This window comes from Nelumbo nucifera, chromosome 1 (genome assembly GCF_055504915.1).
Source record: "Nelumbo nucifera cultivar China Antique chromosome 1, China Antique-T2T, whole genome shotgun sequence".
NCBI classification, from domain to species: Eukaryota; Viridiplantae; Streptophyta; class Magnoliopsida; order Proteales; family Nelumbonaceae; genus Nelumbo; species Nelumbo nucifera.
In genome coordinates, this window is record NC_142649.1 from 103,842,916 (window position 1) to 103,863,350 (window position 20,435).

Genomic DNA, 20,435 nt, shown 5'->3' on the forward strand with positions numbered 1-20,435 from the left:
GATGAAGGGTGCAAGTGCGTTTACCTTTCCGCAAGGCAATGGGAAGATCAAGATCAGATACTGGGTTCGGGGCTGGTGTGGAGACAACTGCCGGATCTGTCGACGGTGATGGAGCCGAAGGAGTAGCAACCAGTACACGTGGGCGATGTGTATATACACTTGACGGATAGGTGGGCGTTCAACAGGTGGTGGCACTGGAGGCAAGGGCTTGGTCACGGCTGGAACAAGGGGAACAGAATCGGCAACTAGAAGTGGAAGAGGGGGAGGTGATGAGGGGGAAGAAGCATCACCAGACCCTAAGAAAAACGGAGTAGACTCAAAGAAGGTAACATCAACGCACACAAAGGAACGTCGAGAACTAGGATGGTAACACTTATACCCTTTCTGGGTCCGAGAATAGCCAAGGAAGATGCACTCAAGGGATCGTGCATCTAACTTGTCATTCACGAGGCCCAGATTATGGACGAAGCAGACACACCCAAATACCTGGGGAGATAGAGGAAACGGAGACAAGGTGGGAAACAAGGTAGTAAATGGGGAATGACCATTGTAGAGGAGATGGGCCGAATGGCCCATAGGCTGTCATTCTATGTTATGTTTATGTTTTCCTCTGTAATGGGCCTTATTTTGGGCCCATACTCTTATATACTCTGTTTTTGTAATTTCTTGCCCACCCAAGGGCATCTCTGTAATAATTCAAAGATTAACTTAATAAAATGTTTTAGAGTGTTAGAGGGAGGTTTAGTTCGAACCTCTCACTCTCTAACTCTCATTGCCGCCAGCTCTCTCTCTCTCATCTTCTTAATCTTCTCTTGTTTGTTTTCTGGTTTTGCATCTAATTTCAAGCAATTCTATAGTTCAAGAGGGTTGTTTTCAACTTGGTATCAGAGCAGGCCAGAGCTTGGCGTGACCCTCATGTGGTTCTAGTCCAGCCAACTGCATGAGGATGTTCTAGGGCTGGAAGTTTAAAGTCATTCGCCTGGTTCTTGGAGGTCATTGGAGGGTGCCCATGTCTCTACCCACTTGGAGAATAGTTCGGTGACCAGGAAGAATCAGAGAGAAAGGTGTTCGGCCTGATTTGAAGCTCAAATCAGAGATTCACATACTGTAAGTTACCGCAGTTATTGCTGGGTTATTTTCTTTGCTTGGGAGGGCTGTTAAAGTACTCGAAACCCCTCTCCATTTTGCCCTACTGTTCGGCTGTTGCTGGACTGATTCAACTCAGAGATTTCTGGGTTATTTTGGGGAGCAGTTCAACTGTTGTTGGACTGTCAAGTTGCTGAAACTGGTTTGGACTCAGTGGTATTAGTCTCTAATTCAGCCCAGCCTTTTCTTGGACCTATACGAAATACTATTGAAGTGGTTTCTACTAGTTATCAGTAGGGTGTTAACTACTGCACACGGAGTGTTTGTTAAAAGGCCTCTTAAGGACTGTGGACTGTTATTTCTTCTCTTTGGAACAACGGTTGTTGGGGACCTGGAATACTTGGTGTCTGGAGGTCTACTGGTTGCCCCTTGAAGGCTGAAATAGTATTTCTTCGTCTAGAAAGAGCTGCCACCAAGCTTGGCTGTCACGGTTGTCAAGACTGAACTGATTTTGTGAGTTGTGTGGTGTTGCCGATTCAGATCAAACCAAGTTCATCAAGAATCCCTACACTTTGAGAAACTTATTAAAACCCTAATTGGAACCTTTTTCATGATGGACTTCTCAGACCTTGAAAGCAAGAGTGCTGCTGAATATGGACAGACTTTGGGAACCCTAGCCGATTCTATGTTGACCGTAACTACAATTAAACTTGATGGGACCAACTACATGGCATGGTCATAATCAGTGAAAATCCATATTTGTAGCAAAGGAAAATGGGGGTTTGTTTTTGGGAGCAAGAAAGCTCCCCAGAGGACGATCCATCTTATGAGAGATGGATGCAAGAGAACTACACAGTGATTGGGTGGCTTGTGATTTCAATGCAGCCACAGATTAGTCAACACTATCTTTGGATGAACTCGACTAGGGAATCTGGGATAGTGTTGTAGAAACCTACTCCCAGAAATTGAATGTTGCCAGAGCCTATAAACTGAGGAGTGATGTGAAGAATCTAAGACAGGGGGAGAAACCCCTTGCGGCATACTTCTCAACCCTGAAATCTTTATGGCAAGAGATTGATCTGATAGAGGTTGTAATATGGGATACCCCCAATGGTGCTGAAACATACAAGAATTAGTTAAAAGGAACAGGGTCTTTGAGTTCCTAACTGGGATGAATCATGAATATGATATCACAAAGCAGAACATTTTGTCCAAGGAAAGTGTTTCATTGTTGCAAGCATATGCTTTGGTCAGTAGTGAAGAGAGTAGAAGACAAGTACAGGTTCAAGGAATTGGCATCAATGATCATTTTGCAAATATGAGGGTTAAACCCAAAGGGGTTATAGGGGCTCCCAGTGGCACAGGAAAGAAGGAGGTGGTCTGTGAATATTGCAAGCCGAAACACACCAAGGACAAGTGCTGGAAATTGCATCCCAGTCTTGTCCCCATTCGGTTCCAAAAGAAAAATGATAGTAGAAAGACAGGGAGTGCAAATGCAGCCATGGGTACAGATACAGAAGTTGAGTTTGCTTGTGCACAGTTGGCAGCCATGAAAGCTGAGTATGAGAAGTTTGGAAAGATGATCAGCCATCTTGAAGGTGTAATTTCATCATCCAACCCTTCTGGAAATTCAGCCACCACCGCATTTGCTCACCAGGTATAAGAGCTTCTGCTAACCATGCATCTACCCCAAGTAATCCTAAGACCCCTTGGATCATAGACTCAGGTGCTTCTGATCACATGACCAACCTTTCTACTCTGTTTGTTTCGTATGATTTGTTTCCTGGTCGAGACAAAATCACCTTAGCTGATGGTTCTCTTGCCTCTATTTCTGGCAAGGGAACTGTCAAGGCTACAGACTCCTTACTCTAATCTTCCACTCTTCATGTACCTAAATTAAATATCAATTTATTATCTGTAAGTAGCTTGACCAAGTCGTTGAATTGTTGTATAACCTTTTTCCCTTCTCACTGTGTGTTTCAGGACCTGGAATCTCGAAAGGTGATTGAGAGCGGCCATGAAGCGAATGGAATATACTTGCTCGACACTCCTGGCCAATGCTTTGATCATCCCAAGAATGCTGCCTTTGGTTCTACTTCAAAGTCTGTCAATCGAATTATGTTGAGTCGTTGTCGGTTGGGTCATTTACCTTTTTCTGCTTTAAGTCATTTACTTCCCGAATTGTTTAAGGGAGTCAGTCCAGTCTCAATTGTGAGTCATGTCAGTTGTCAAAGCATTGTAGAAACAATTACCCTGTGAGCAATAAAAGATCTTCTTTTCCTTTTCATATTGTGCACTCTGATGTGTGGGGGCCTTACCACTTATCTTCTATGGGGGGCTACAGATATTTCATCCTGTTTATTGACGACTTTTCTAGATTCACTTGGATATACCTAATGAAATCCCATGATAAAGTCCCAAGACTTGTGAAGCAATTTCGTGAGCTTGTTTTAACTCAATTTGATACCAGAATTAAGGTTTTCAAATCTGACAATGCAAAAGAGTATTTTGAGAAGAGTTTATCCTTGTATCTCTCTAACATGGGGGTTATTTACCAAAGCTCCTATGTTAGAACCCCTGAACAAAATGGAGCTGTTGAAAGGAAAAATAGACATATTGTTGAAGTTGCAAGGAGCCTTTTGTTTGCCTCACATGTTCCCACAAGATTTTGGGGTGATGTTGTTCTTACTGCTACCTATCTCATAAATCGTATGCCATCCAGGGTTTTAGGGTTTAAATCCCCCATCAGTCTTCTTCATCCAGACAAGGATCTCTTCCCGATTCCTCTTCGTGTGTTTGGTTGTACCTGTTATGTTCACATTTCAAGTGTCCAGAGACATAAGTTTGAACCAAAATCCCACAAATGCATCTTCCTTGGTTACTCCCCCACACAAAAGGGTTATTGTTGTTTTGATCCAAAGACCGACACTCGACATGTCTCTATGGATGTTACCTTTGATGAGCTTTCTCCTTTTTATGGTTCCTCTCAGGAAGGACATTGTCAACAGGGGGAGAGTCTGTCACAAGTATTTGCTCTTCCTCTTCCTATCCCAGTTGAGTCACTTGACAAGCCTATATCCTCACCAAATGAATCAAAAGAAGATCAGCCACTTCATTCCTCTTGCCCTAGTGCCCCTATTTCTTTACCTCCTCGTCCTACCCATAATCCCAAAGTGTTTCAACGGCAAAGATCCAGGAATGAGCAAGTTGTTTCCCTTACAACAGATGAGACTCATACATTCCCAATCACAGATGAGATAACAGGTACTGCTTCAGCCTCTTTGGAACCATCTTTCCCAGATCTTGATGTCCCCATTGCTGTTAGGAAAGGAAAGCGGAAGTGCACTGCACACTGCATTTCCCAACACCTTTCTTATGATCTACTTTCTCCTTCATACTTTGCCTACCTCTCTTCAGTTGCTTCTAACTCCATTCCTAGGTCTGTGTCAGAAGCTCTTGGGATTCCAGAATGGAGAGATGCCATGAAGTCTGAAATGGATGCTCTACACAAAAATGATACTTGGGAGGTGGTGGATTTGCCTGAAGGGAAGGATCCAATTGGGTGCAAGTGGGTCTTTACCATTAAATACAGGGCTGATGGGACTATTGAGAGGTACAAGGCTAGACTTATTGCAAAAGGCTACACACAGACATATGGGATTGACTATCTGGAGACCTTTGCCCCTGTTGCCAAGATGACATCTGTGAGGGTTCTCTTATCTCTGGCAGCTCACTTTGATTGGCCTCTTTATCAGTTGGATGTAAAGAATGCATTTCTGAATGGTGACTTACATGAGGAGGTCTACATGTGTCTCCCTCCAGGAATGTATGGGAAAGATATGGAAGGAAATGTATGCAAATTGAAGAAATCATTTTATGGTCTCAAACAGTCTCCTAGAGCCTGGTTTGAGAAATTTAGAGCTGCACTTGTTAAATTCGGCTATGTTCAGACACAGTCAGATCATACTCTCTTTGTGCAGAAAAGTGGATCTCTAGCAGTGTATCTTATTGTGTTTGTTGATGACATTATAGTGATTGGTGATGATGCCTCAGCCATTCGGGCCCTTAAGTCTTTCCTCCGTACAGAATTTGAGATTAAGGATCTGGGGGAGTTGAGATACTTCCTTGGCATAGAAGTTGCTATCCAAGGATGGGATTCTTATTTTTCAGAGGAAATATGTCCTTGATTTGTTGTCTGAAACTGAAAAAATGGGTGGTACACCAGCTGCAACTCCCATTGATATGAGTCACAAACTTTCAGCTTCGGATGGAACATTATTGGAAGACAAAGGGGTCTTTCAGAGACTTCGGATGGTCTCAAACAGTCACAAACTTTCAGCTCCTGTACCTGTGCATGACTCGGCCAGATATTGCGTATGCTGTCAGTTGTATTAGCCAGTTCATGCATGCTCCTAGAGATACTCATATGGCAGCAGTAGAATGAATTTTGTGCTATCTGAAAGGCTCTCCAGAAAAAGGAATTTTATTTACCAAGCATGGTCATCTGAAACTTGAAGCCTATACTGATGTTGATTGGGCTGGAAATATTGATGATAGAAGATCTACTTCAGGGTATTGCAGTCTGGTGGCTGGTAATGTTGTCTCTTGGAGGAATAAGAAACAATCAGTTGTGGCCCAATCCTCCGCCGAAGCAGAGTATAGAGCCATGGCACATGGAGTCTCTGAATTGTTGTGGCTATGGTCCTTAATGGAAGAACTTGGGATTGATCATGACAAACCCATGATGTTGTACTGTGATAATCAGGTTGCCATCAACATTGCTCACAACCCAGTACAACATGATAGAACCAAACATATTGAGGTTGATAGACACTTTATTCGAGAAAGAGTCTCTTCTGGTGAAGTGTGTCTTCCATTCATAACTTCTAAAGGACAATTGGCAGATTTCCTCACCAAGGGTATTTCCAAGGCAAGGCTTCAACATGACACTAGCAAGCTGGGCATGATTAACATCTATGCTCAGCTTGAGGGGGAGTGTAGAGGAGATGGGCCGAATGGCCCATAGGCTGTCATTCTATGTTATGTTTATGTTTTCCTCTATAATGGGCCTTATTCTGGGCCCAGACTCTATACTCTGTTTTTGTAATTTCTTGCCCACCCAAGGACCTCTCTATAATAATTCAAAGATTAACTTAATAAAATGTTTTAGAGTGTTAGAGGGAGGTTTAGTTTGAACCTCTCACTCTCTAACTCTCATTGTCGCCAGCTCTCTCTCTCTCTCATCTTCTTAATCTTCTCTTGTTTGTTTTCTGGTTTTGCATCTGATCTCAAGAAGTTCTATACTTCAAGAGGGTTGTTTTCAACTACCATCAAGGATAGACGTGGGCATCCGATTAATCAAGAAGCAAGAAGTAAGCACCGCATCACTCCAAAAGGGTTTGGGAACATTCATGTGATGCATGAGGGATCGTGCTGTTTCCAAGGGATGACGATTCTTTCTCTCAGCCACCCCATTTTGTTGTGGGGTGTAGGTACATGAGGTCTGATGTATAATGCCATGTTGGTCCAAGTATTCTTGAAATGATGAAGATAAATATTCACGGCCATTATCAGAACGAAATATTTTAATGTGAACACCAAATTGATTATGAATCTCAGCATAAAATTTCTGGAAGATGGTAAACAATTCACTTCTTTCTTTCATTAAATAGAGCCACGTCATCCTTGAAAAATCATCAACAAAAATGACAAAATATCTATATCCATTGTATGACATCACTTTATAAGGACCCCAAACATCCGAGTGAATCAAAGAAAAAGGACTCGACACACGGTTATCAACCCTAGAACTAAAGAGAACACAATGGTGTTCCCAAACTGACATGACTCACAATCTAAAACAGAAAGTTGACTCAACGAAGGAACCAAAGATTTCAAAACTTTCAGCGAAGGATGACCAAATCGATAGTGCCACTGGAGAGGAGAAAGAGATGACTAGAGAGTTGTTGATGTTCTTCCACCACCGTCAAGATAATACAATCCACCAGCTTCATGCCCTCCACCAATCTTCATCCCCGTCTTGAGATCCTGAAAAACACACAGAAGGGTAAAAGGTAATGGAACAATTAAGTGACTTGGTCGACTTACTAACAGACATAAAGTTAAACGGAAATTTAGGGACATACAAAACTGAGGATAGGGATACAGGGTCCAAATCAACATTACCAACACCACAAATGGAGGATGTGAAACCATTGGCAAGGGTAACAGATTGTGATGTTGAGCAATGAGAGAGGAAGAAAACACACCTAGAGTTTCAGTCATGTGATCGGAGGCTCCAGAGTCAATAATCCAGGGATTGGGTGTGGATGCCAAACAAGCCATACCTGAGTGTGCGAAAGTAGCCGTGTTCTGCTAAGATGTGGATTGGACAAACCTCTCATACTCATCACGGGGAACACTCACCATCTCCTTCCCGGAACCATCTGTGGATGTAGGAGGCATCTGATCAGCTGAACGATTCTCCTGTCTGAAACTAGAACTAGTGTCACTAGTCATGGCATGATTGGCCTAGGTTGAGGGTGGACCATGCAAGTCATAGCAATAATTAATGGTATGTCCATCCAATACCACAATGAGTACACCTCCTCGGACCCGAGCCACGTCCTCTACCACGGGCTCCCCCTGAATCTCTACCTCCAGTACGACCATCACCACGGTTATATGTGGATCCACCACCACCACTCCGGCCATATACCGGACCACTGCTACCACCACGGCCAGACCAAGCTCCTCGATCTCCACCTCTAACACCACGGCCCCTTGACACTGCAACGACTGATCTATCTGTGACATTAGAATTCTCAGTAGATCCAATAGAAGTCCTCCGAAGTCGAGCAAACACTTCTTCTAAAGAAGGGAGAGCTGACCCTCCTAGTATCTGAGCCCGTACTGGTTCATACTCAGATTTCAGCCCCACCAAAAATCAAGTCACATCAAGTTGTTCTCTCTGTTGTTGCTGAATTTTGACATCAGAAGTGAGGGGGTGATAAACATTCAACTCATTACGGATGTTTCTCATACTAGCATAGTACTCCTCAAGACTCTGATTGCCTGTTGTAGATTAAAGTATTCCTGATATAGCTGATAATACTCTGGTTGTATTGTCTTGACCAGAATACAACTTCTTAGCATGGTCCCACACATCTTTGGCAGTGTCAAGAAACATGAAATTTACGCTAATCTTGGGTTCCATATTATTCCATAACCATGTGATAATCTGTGCATCCTCTTCTTCCCAGCCTTCATACTCATGAGAATTAGTGGAGGGTTTCTCCTCCCTTATGTGTTTCACCTTCTTCTTTGCTTTCAGAAAAACTTCTACAGATTTAGCCCAAGGTACATAATTCTCTCCATTCAGTTTAATGGAGGTCATTTGAACATTCGGGTAGTCAGTAGGTATCGTCACATTAGATTTGCTATCACTGTTATCTCTCATTGCTGAATTCTGTTATCACTGAATTCGGCACACTGCACACTATTTGATCACACTGGTTTCAGCACTTGTTATTGCTGAAGATTGCACTCTTTACACCACAAACCCTACCCTACGACTACCTGAAATCTCACCACTATATGAGCACCACTCCTCCTTCGAATCACACAAAAAAACAGCATAAACCCTAGCACACTACAGTTTGAAATTCCATCATACGATCTGAAACATAATTCCTATTTGATTCATAACAGAAAATATGCATAGAAATCTCTTACCTCATCACTTGAAAGACAAACCACACGAGAAGAAAACCAGTCCACACAAGACACCCACTGCACCACACGAATCAGCCCTCTTCTCTTCATCGATTAGGGGAGGGCTTCTTAGAAACCACAGCAACCGACCACACAAGACACAACTGGAGGCATAGAAACCTCCAAGGGAAGAGGGCGACCACTCCTTTTCAGCCCTTTCCCTTATCTCCAATCGATGGCAGAGAAATCAAGGGAAAACCCTAGATTGAGTGTGCAGAGAACAGAAATCTGGGCAGATTCGAGTTGCTTAGTTGTGCTCTGATACCATGTTATAATTCGGCCTGCCTTTGAGTTCTGTTAGTCTGATAACAGCCAAGAAGAAAGAGGAAGAAAGAGGGAAGAGAGAAAGAAAGGAGGAGAAAAAGAGAGAAGAAAAGTCTAGTTCGAATTAGGGAAAAGTTACTCTCCCATTCGGCCATACATGTTTTTATATTATTAATATAATGGAAAAGACACATGTGCCCTTATTTAAGTGAGGGAGACTAGTTCTAATATAATATTACAGATCAGCAACCTCAACATAAGTATAAAGACAGAAATACCCCTACACTAACACTCTTCTTGTAGGAAGTTAGAAAAGGTATTGCTCAAAATGGACTTCAAATCCAAAGGTGGTGTCTACATGCATCCAAAGAGAGCAAAAAACCATTATCTACTCTACTAGCCACAAAAGGATAGGAGATTAGTAGATGGTATTGGGTTTCCCCACTCACTTTACAGCAGAGCCAAACATGTGGAGACAAATACCAAAGTGGTCTGTTTTCTCGTAGTGTCACTAGTATTGATTTTGAGTGATAAACCTCCCAGAAGAAGGCCCTCACTTTAGGTGGGATTGGACCATTCCAAACTTCTTTCACTGAAAAACTAAGGGGAAGGGCCATGGAAAATAAGGGAACCGAAGAAGGAAGCACAAAAGAAGCTTCTTGAAGGACAATACGACCAAACTTTAGCATCAGAACTCAAAGGATCCACCACCACTCCCTAAATTAATTCCAGTGGCTGAATACTCAAGGTGATCTCCACCTCCCTCAAGCCTCATATAAACCCAAATTCCAACTTCCAAGATCACCCCTGAGGAATGAGAAGCAAAATGGGAGATGGTTTTATTTTTAAGACCAAGGAATTCAATCTCAAACATTCATCTCATGTAACTCAACCTAAAAGGCAAGAATGAATAACCTTAAAGATGCCACCAGACAGCTCATATCCCACTGTGAATTGACCATAATGTATGTTTAAATTGCATGATCTTGACACTTTTAAGCTAAGAAACCAAGTAGCCTATCTAGTGATCCCAAAAGTGTGTTAAGTAATCAAATTTTGACACACCAAATTCAAAATACCCTCCAGTCCTGAAGTGAGGAATGACAAAATTCAAGTTAGATTTTTGCATGGCAGTCTAGTACTATCTTCTATTTAAAGTAGGATATAATAAAGTTCAGACTATATATATATATGGGTGTGTATTAATTTTCCAATTTATATATATGTATACATATAGCTTTTTTATATTTAGTTTGTAGCTCTTCATATGTCAAGAAATTTCCATTTATATTTGTCCTTTCTTGCTTGCTTGCTTGGATTTCATAAAGCATAGAAATTGCAACAAAAAATAACTGGTAGTTTGCCTTACAAGTAGGGATGGCAATTTCATGGGAATTTCTGGGTACCCGACCCATCCTGACCCTAATAGGACCTTTTTATCAAAACCCTATTGAGTTTGGAATGGGTTTGGGTTTTGACCTTAGGGTACCCGGTACCCAAACCCAATTCTGTTTAACGCAGGTACCTGCTCCCAATATCTGATTATAAACCTGTATATATGTTTATTAAACATATCTTATATATTTTATAAGAAATAATATACATAGTAAAAAGAGTTGAGAGAGGATTCAAACCCTTGCCCTTGTATCCTATCAGAGGCATCTTTAGCACTAAACTACTGCACCATTTCTACTTAAGAGGAGCATCACATTTTACTTACGTGATGTAAAATCAAGTGCAATACTAGAAGTACTAGAAAATGCAAAGAATATTCAAGAGGCAATTTAAAGAACTGTATCTGAATTCTAGATATGCTTTCGATACAAATAGATACAGTGGAAAAATTAAGAGACGCATGGATAGTTGGATGCATCATGGAAATTCAAATATATATTAAAAATATATGAATTATATATAAAGTACAGTTCTAATAACTCTATACATAAGAAACATGTATTTTAATAGTTTATGACTTTATGTGAAGTGTAATTTCACCATAAAAATGGGAAGTGTAAACTATCAGAATATCCCAAGGAAAAGTTAGCATAACAAACTAATATTTCTACTATGATCATGTAAAAGGTTACAAAATTTAAAATAAATTATGCTTAATAAATAATGGTGATATGTCATAGTAGAAATATTAAATTCTCTTATAAAAGTAATCATCAAAAAAATCTCTTAAGTGGATAATTGAGATTATAGAGGCAAATCTAGAGCTGGTTTGGTTACAGCTAAAGACCTGGGTATTTGCAAACAGATGTAATATGGTTGTTTATCAATGCTAGTTTAGCAAGATATCTTGGAGCAGTCTAGTGGTCAAAATACTTATGTTTAAATTAAGCAACTTGGGTTCAAATCCCTTTATCAACATAATAGTTTTATATAGGACTTGTTTTAAAGACTTAAATGGAATTAATATGAGATAGAGATAATTAATGTTATAAGCGGTGCCTTATATAATGTTAGTTATGGAGTCAATTATGGAAAACAGTGTTAAATAGAGTCAATTATGGTGAGTTTAATAAGCATTAATTAAGGTAATTGAATTTGAATTTCAAATTTGAAAAATAATACTGACAACAGATATGCATAATCAGGTCAGACGGGTCATAACAGGTTTAGCGGGTTTGGGATCAAGGGTAGTAAGCGGATTCAGGAATGGGAAGGGCAATTTTCACAGGTTCCCTACCCATTGTCATTCCTACTTACAAGCAAAAGCATAAAACCAGAAACCCTAAAGACATATATCAGAAGAGTAATTAAACTTTTGAAGTAGTTGACCCAGATAGTTGCAAGAAGGCTTAGTTGAATTGAGTTGTAAATCAAAGTATTATTTGTAAGTGTAAACAAATAAAATACCAGGTACCAATTTGAGAAACAAAGCAAACCTTTTGATGATATGAAAAGTGGGCCACTCTTGAAAACCTGCATAGGAATATACGGTTCATAGTAAAAATAAGTTTCAAGTACTTCACAAATCAATAGAACAAAAAAAACATATTAACAAATTAATTTGTCACACTGAATAAAAAAGAGATGTAGTTGAAGAAAACTGAAGAAAACAGACCTTGAGAGTTCAGCAATGAGGGTTTTGAGAGTGAGAATTTCGAACATTACTCCCTCTCAGCACCCTAACACTATTTTATTAAGATAAATTTGAATAATTACAAGGAGGCCCTTAGTTGGGCAAGAAATTACAAAGAACATAACATAGAAAGGATGGGCCCGGAATAAGGCCCATTATAGAAAATAACATAAACAGTAAGAAAGAATAAACAGCCTATGGGCCATTCGGCCGATCTTCTCTACACTCCCCCTCAAGCTGAGCATGGATGTCAATCATGCCAAGCTTGCTAGTATCATGCTGAAGTTTTGCCTTGGGAATGCTTTTGGTGAGAAAATCTGCCAACTGTCCTTCAGATGAGATGAAAGGAAGACATACTTCACCCGAAGAGACCCTTTCTCTAATGAAGTGTCGATCAACTTCAATATGCTTAGTTCTATCATGTTGCACTGGATTGTGAGCAATGTTGATGGCAGCCTGATTATCACAATACAACATCATTGGATTGTCATGTTCAACCCCAAGTTCCTTCATCAATGATTTTAGCCATAATAGTTCAGAAACTCCATATGCCATGGCCCTGTATTCTGCTTCAGTTGAAGACCGAGCAACAACCGATTGTTTCTTGCTTCTCCAAGAAACAACATTACCAGCCACCAAGCTGCAATACCCAGAAAAAGATCTTCTGTCATCAATGTTTCCGGCCCAGTCAGCATCGGTGTAGGCTTCAAGTTTCATATGACCATGCTTGGCAAACAGAATTCCCTTTCCTGGGGAGCCCTTCAAATAACATAGTATTCGCTCTGCTGCTGCCATATGAGTGTCTCGAGGAGCATGCATGAATTGGCTAATGCAACTGACTGCATATGCAATATCTGGCCGAGTCATGCATAGGTACAGAAGTTTCCCAAGAAGTCTCTGGAAGATTCGTTTGTCTTCTAACAATGTCCCATCTGAGGCAGAGAGTTTATGACTCATACCAATAGGAGTAGCAACTGGTCTAGCACCCATATTTCCAGTTTCAGAGAGCAAATCAAGAACATACTTCCTTTGGGAGATAAGAATCCCATCCTTGGATCGAGCAACTTCTATGCCGAGGAAGTATCTCAGTTCCCCCAAATCTTTAATCTCAAACTCTGTATGGAGGAAAGATTATAGATCATGAATCCCTGAAACATCATTACCAGTCACTACAATATCATCTACATATACAATGAGGTATACTGCTAGAGGTCCACTCCTCTTCACAAAAAGAGTATAATCAGATTGTGTCTGCACATAACCAAAGTTAACAAGTACTGTTCTAAATCTCTCAAACCATGCTCTAGGGGACTGTTTTAGTCCATAAAGGAATTTCTTCAGCCTACATACATTTCCTTTCATATCAGTTCCATACATCCCTAGAGGAAGAGACATATAAACCTCCTCATGTAATTCATCATTCAGAAATGCATTCTTCACATCCAATTGATAAAGGGGCCAGTCAAAGTGAGTAGCTAAAGATAGAAGAACCCTCACAGATGTCATCTTGGCAACAGGTGCAAAGGCCTCCAGATAATCAATCCCATATGTCTGTGTATAGCCTTTTGCAACCAGCCTGGCCTTGTACCTTTCAATGGTGCCATCAGCTCGATATTTGAAAGTAAAGACCCACTTGCAACCGACTGGATCCTTCCCTTCAGGCAAATCAACCACTTCCCATGTGTCATTCTTGTGTAGGGCATCAATTTCAAACCTCATAGCATCCCTCCATTATGAAATATTAAGAGCTTCTGACACAGACCTGGGAATAGGGTTAGAAGCAACAGAAGATAGATAGGCAAAGTATGAAGGATAAAGCAACCTGTAAGAAAGGTGCTTGGAAATGCAGTGAGCAGTGCACTTCCGTTTTCCTTTCCTAACAGCAATGGGAATATCAAGGTCAGGGAAGGATGACTCCAAGGGTGTTGAAACTGTACCTGTTGTCTCATCTGTGACTGGAAGTGTATGAGGCTCATGTGTTGTAGGAGAAACAACCTGCTCATTTCTGGATATTTGCCTTTGATACACCTTGGGATTGAGGATAGGACGAGGAGGTAAAGGTGGAAGAACACTGGGACAGGGAGAATGGAACGACTGATCCACCTTTGATTCATTTGAAGGAGAAGCAGACTCATCAAAAGACTCAACTGGGACAGGAAGAGGAAGAGCAAACACCTGTGACAAATCCTCCCCCTGTGGACAATGTCCATCTAAAGAGGAACCATAAAAGGGAGAAAGCTCATCAAAGGTGACATCCATTGAGACATACCGAGAGCCAGTCTTTGGATCAAAACAACAATAACCCTTCTGTGTGGGGGAATAACCAAGGAAGATACACTTGTGGGCTTTGGGTTCAAATTTATGCCTTTGGACACTTGGAACATGTACATAACAGGTGCTGCCAAAGACACGAAGAGGAATAGGAAAAAGATCCTTGTCCGGATGAAGGAGATTGAAGGGAGACTTTAACCCTAAAACCCTGGATGGCATACGGTTTATAAGGTAGGTGGCTGAGAGAACGGCATCACCCCAAAACCTTGTAGGAACATGTGAGGCAAATAAGATACTTCTTGCAGCTTCAACAATATGCCTATTTTTCCTCTCAGCAACTCCATTCTGTTCTGGGGTCCTAACACAAGAGCTTTGATGAATAACCCCCACGTCAGAGAGATAGCAGGATAGGTTCTTCTCAAAATATTTTTTTGCATTGTTAGATCTGAAAATTTTAATCCTGGTATCAAATTGGGTTAGAACAAATTCATAGAATTGTCTTACAAGTCTTGGAACTTCATCACGGGATTTCATCAGGAATAGCCAAGTGAACTGAGAAAAGTCATCAATAAACAATATAAAATATTTGTAGCCACCCAATGACAGTGTAATTTTCTTGCATCCACTTCTCGTATGATGGATCATCTTCTGGGGGAGCCTTCTTGCTCCCGGAAATAAACCCCCACTTTCCTCTACTACATATATAAATCTTTATCAATTGTGACCATGCAAGATAATTAGTTCCATCTAGTTTAACTGTGGTCACATTGAATAAAGAATCACCTGGAGTCCCCTGAACCAGTCCATATTCAGCACCAATCTTGTTTTCAAATTCTGAGGAGTTCATCGTGTAAACACTTCAAATATGATTTCAGATGACTTCTACAAGTGTACCGAATGAGGATGAGCAAGGACTGAGTTCAACTAACCTCAAGACAGCAATACACAAGGCCAAACTACACCCGGAAGTTGCAAGAACCAAGACTAAAGTAGAACCTTGGTTTGGCCTTCAAGAAGTAATCAGAAAACTTCTAAGCACTGTGCACTCAATCAAAGTTCCTTTTCTAATCAGGGACTTCAAGGTAATCACCAAAAAATAGCCAAGAAGAGTAAATACCAGTCCGTATTGATGAAGAGGCCTTTTTACAAACACAGTGTGGGCAATAGAGAAGACCCCACTGTCAAAGGTGAAAAAAAAGTCTCAAGAACAGTCCGTACAGGCCCCCAAAACACAGCCAAAAAGAAGCAACAATTTGCAGCACTGAATCCAAGGATGTTTCGGCAGTTTTGACAGTCCAAAAAGGAGTGAAAACAACCCAGAAATCTCTGGGTTAAACCAGATTAAAAGATAGTCGAATAGCTGTACAGAAACAACCCAAAAATTTTGGACACTTCAACAGTCCAAACACGGAAAAATAACCCAGAAATCTGAGCACAACTTACAGTATTTAAGCTTTAAATCAGAAACCAAGTTGTTGCCCTTTTTTTCTCTGATTCTTCCTGGCCACCGAACCCCTTCACAAGAGATTTGAGTCTTGGGCACCTTCCAATGACCTCCAAGAATCAGGCAACACGAGCTGAAGTTTCCAGCCCTAGAATACTGAAGTTCAGGCCTGCTCTGATACCATGAAGAAAACTGAAGAAAACAGACCTTGAGAGTTCGGCAATGAGGGTTTTGAGAGTGAGAGTTTCGAACATTACTCCCTCTCAGCACCCTGACACTATTTTATTAAGATAAATTTGAATAATTACAAGGAGGCCCTTAGTTGGGCAAGAAATTACAAAGAACATAACATAGAAAGAATGGGCCCGGAATAAGGCCCATTACAGAAAAGAACATAAACAGTAAGAAAGAATAAACAGCCTATGGGCCATTCGGCCCATCTTCTCTACAGTAGTATATGCATAAACTTAAGCATCTTAGTGCTCTTTTCCCAGTCAATTCCCATACTTGAGCAATTGAAACAGAAGTCTTGCCAAATATAAAGTAGATAAATCCAACAAGAAAATACCAAAATGAAAAAGCAGGATTCCCATTACTCAAATGACTTGCAAGAATACCAAAAGTTTGTTTTGATGGATATTACCTATCCTAAATCCATTCCATGCTTCATTGCAGTCTCTTTCAGAAAAGAATGGTAGTCTTGGAAGGAGGATGATCATTTCTCTCCCTCTTCATATTATGACTTCCCTTCTGTTATTTCCAAATTCAATAGATAAAGGCCATGGTGGCAAAAGGTAAGATACCAATAAAGGAGAAATAACTGAAAGTCTATCTGGACATAATACATTGGAACATCACTACTAGTCCTTGCCAGTTCCTCAAAATTGATGTAATTTTTCTCTCTCTCCTCTTTTTGACCTTGTAAACCTAATTCTTAATTCTATTGATGATTTTAGTCCTCCAGTTTATCTTTGCAAAGATAAACATGATTATATGGTACCAAATATACTATTGATATCTAGAGTCCTACCACCTTTCCACAACTCTTTTGGAGTGCATGTGGTCTTCTATGAATCTTCTATCCAAAATGAGGAATGGCCATGCATGAAAAAAGTATTTGAGAAGATAATGGATATTCCTGAAGGAAAAGGAACATCAGGTTGCTTTAGATGAAGACCTATTTGCATGAGTTTGGATTTCTTATGCATGACCAGATCTATTTAAAGGTTGCAATTAGTGCAATTCACAATCCTAGCCAATTCACAAACATAAAGGAAAAATCACCATGCCATCAAAGAAAGAAAAAGTTCAGTGTGTTGTTGCCTACTCTGACATTTTTCTTAATTTAGGTTCTGGTTTACGTTTAAGATATTATAGCCAATGTTTGTGGACGTTTAGCTTATCTACATTGTTTCATAAAAAATTGTAGAGAACACTGATGTGGTCCCCACTGTGTTCGTTTGGCAGCATACTTCTATTAGTTATGTCAGTGTTAGTTGGTAGTTATTTCAGTTTGTTATTTCTGTTTTATTATTAGTTTATTTGCCATGTAAGCAATAAGGGCAATTCAGCCCTTTTACAATTAGTCAACATTTATAAATATTAAGAGTGGGTCGGCTGATGTCAAGACCAACCCTCTCTCTTTTCCAAAATCTCTTCGTGTGCTTCTTCTCTTCTCTCCTCTTCTTCTTCTCTTCTGAAATTTCTTCATTCTTTTTCTTTTGAATTCAAGACTTATTGTAGTCTTGATCGACTATTTGGTACTGTTAGACAGTTTTGTATGCCCTTAACTTCAATCAGAATGATGTACTTTATGAGTTTATTGTAAATGAATAAAAGTGCATATTTGATTCATGTTCCCTTGATATGTTTTCTGTGTAATACCCTTAAACTGGACACTTAATGAGACTCGTGTTAGTTTAGAATGTTCACAGCCAGTGGGTCGGTCTGGGGAGACCTATCTTGTCAAGGCTGACACTGTGGTGCCACCAAGTCGGTTGGGGTGGCCTGTCTCAGCTGCCAGGGTGAGACCCTAAGCACACACAGTGTAGGATTAATTGAATCTATGAACTGGACCAGATTTCCAGTATTGCCCTGGACCTTGGAGATTGATGGGCAAAGCTGGAAAGTTACACCCGACCCCTAGACTCGATTATGATACTACACTAGGTGTCGGATTGGGCTGTCTTTGATGTACCAATCAATGAGATCCTTAGCGGGGGTCAAAACCTGGGTATGTTGCGAGAATTCATCTGAGTGGGTGATCATAGTGACAGGATCAGCCCCTTTGTCGGACAAAGGTAATGATCGGGGATGCACTCTCACTGATGGAAACCAAGACTGCCGGCAGCCGATTTCAACCATTGAGATTTGTTTTGCAAAGTATATTTTATGAGATATAAAAGTATATATATACTATGGTTTCTAAAATGTTTGCAAGAAGGTTTTAATTCCCGGGATCCATATAAGTAGAGAGTGCAACACTGTTCCTTGTAGCCGAGGGAGAAGTCCTCTCTTGTCGGGCAGTGTATGATCATTATGGGCTGAGAGGTTAAGTGTAAGACCATTGAGGATAATACCTGATGGGCTAATCTTGCATCTGCCCACAGTCCCTGGGTGTTACAAAGTGGCTTGGCCGAGGGACCACTTAGGGTAAGTGTTGGGCCCATAGAACCCATTTGATGGGTTTCAAGGGGTGCACTATCCATAACAGTGTATTCGGCCAGGCCTTGTAACAAAAGCTGGGCCGAACCCATGTGGCTGATGTGTAGATCAATGCTTGGGTCCCACGCCATACAAGGAAGCCCAACTGGGCAGCAGTTAGGAAGGTTAAGTGAGTACATAAGCTCAATGGGCCTAAAGCCCATTTCGAACTAGGCTATTTATTTAGTTAATTAAATGGGTGAATTCTGAGATAGAATTAGCAGATAGACCCTATCCACTCAGAGAGTCCAGATCTGAATGTGATTCAGATCTAGAAACCTCCTAATGAGATTAGGAGAAAGCTAATCTAATCTGCAGATAAGATAACCTATCACCTAAAAGGGGTCTTATCCAAATATGATTTGGATAAGCAGCTCCTAATTGGATTAGGAGCTAATCTTTTTAGATTAACAAAAGAAGGAGGGGGCGGCAGCCTTTAGGAGACACACATCATCAGATTTTCTTTAGTGCTGAAATCAAGAAGAGAGAATTCTGCACCCTGCGAATACTCTCTTGCCGCCTCCCTGCTCTTGCCGCCCTGTTTGCCAGTTCGATCTCCAGTTGGGGGAGAAGTCAAAATTGGATCTTGACATCAGTTCTTTGAGAAAGGATTGAAAGGAACCTGTGCTCACGTACCATCTTGCTGATTCTTGCGAAGGACAGAGTTCTTGGAGAAGAACACTACTGATTCTGCTCCATCCTGCACTGTGCCATCTTCAGTGGGAGCAGTTTTTGGATCCTTCCTTGGGCGTGAACACCTCCATTGGGAGATACTACTTCTCCATATCAGGTATAATTCTCTCCTACTCCTTTTGGTTCAGATCTAGTTCAGTTTAAGGTTCAAGAATGATCCTTGAAAATATGATTTTCTAAATAGGGAATGTGATTCCCAGTTGAAGGGAGAGAAAAATTTTTGAAATTCGCCCCTTATTCCGCAATCTTTGGGCGTCCATGGGATGGATCTCTCATCCCTTCAGGTATCAGAGCCAACCTAGGAGCTCTTATGTTAGTCTAATTAGATTGACTACATGAGAATCTCCTAGGTTTAGAAGCTTTTCAACAAAGAAGGAGGATCGGTTAATTCTTGGAGGTCACAAGTAGTGTGCAGCTGCTACTAAGAAGATTGTAGAAGGCTGGGAGAGTCCTAGTAGTCAGGAAGAATCAGAAAAGGCTTTGGATCCTCAAGATTACGGTTTTGCATCAGACAGAAGGTGGCGGCCAGAGATTTCCTTTCATAAAGTAAGTTTTTTCTTGAGAATAACTTTGAAAAAAATCATCTTGGTCTATTCTGAGAGGTGCGGCTGGAAAATCTGTGTTTTTCCTTTAAGGTTTTGAGAGAAAACCTTGTTGTTGGTTTCAGATCAGATTTTGAATTGGTTTCATACAGAATTATGTTTTCTTTGTTCTTTGGAAGACCTAGGCCGGCTTTTATCAGTTGTTTGGATGCTGTTTTTCTATTACAGTAGTTTAAAAAGAGTTTTTTTTTATTAATTCTTGACCAAGAATGGAGTTCAAGAATCAGGGGGAAGGTGTTTTTGGGACTAGCAATTCTGGTAACATGTCTGAGAATGCCTTTCAAATTACAACTGTGAAGTTTGATGGATCAAACTACTTAGAATGGGCTTCAATCAGCCATAATGGCTACTGGGGGTAGAGGAAAACTCAGCTACTTGTTGGAAGATGTGAAAGAACCAACTAAAGAGGACCAAACTTATACCAAATGGGTTTAGGAGAACTATTTGGTTATGACATGGCTGTGCAACTTTATGCAGCCACATATCAGTTGGAACTATTTGTGGGCAAAAA

General features: G+C 40.7%; 1 protein-coding gene across 9 annotated transcripts in view; it reads right to left on the reverse strand.

Annotated features, from left to right (window-relative positions):
• Positions 1 to 20,435, reverse strand: part of LOC104608599 (rho GTPase-activating protein REN1-like) — a 98,447-nt gene that overhangs the window by 70,474 nt on the left and 7,538 nt on the right. For all 9 annotated transcript variants that reach the window (XM_088890885.1, XM_010274631.3, XM_019199655.2 and 6 more), the window contains exon 4: positions 12,015 to 12,051. In XM_088890885.1, the coding sequence (XP_088747011.1) occupies positions 12,015 to 12,051 (37 nt within the window). The remainder of the gene's footprint in view (positions 1 to 12,014; positions 12,052 to 20,435) is intronic.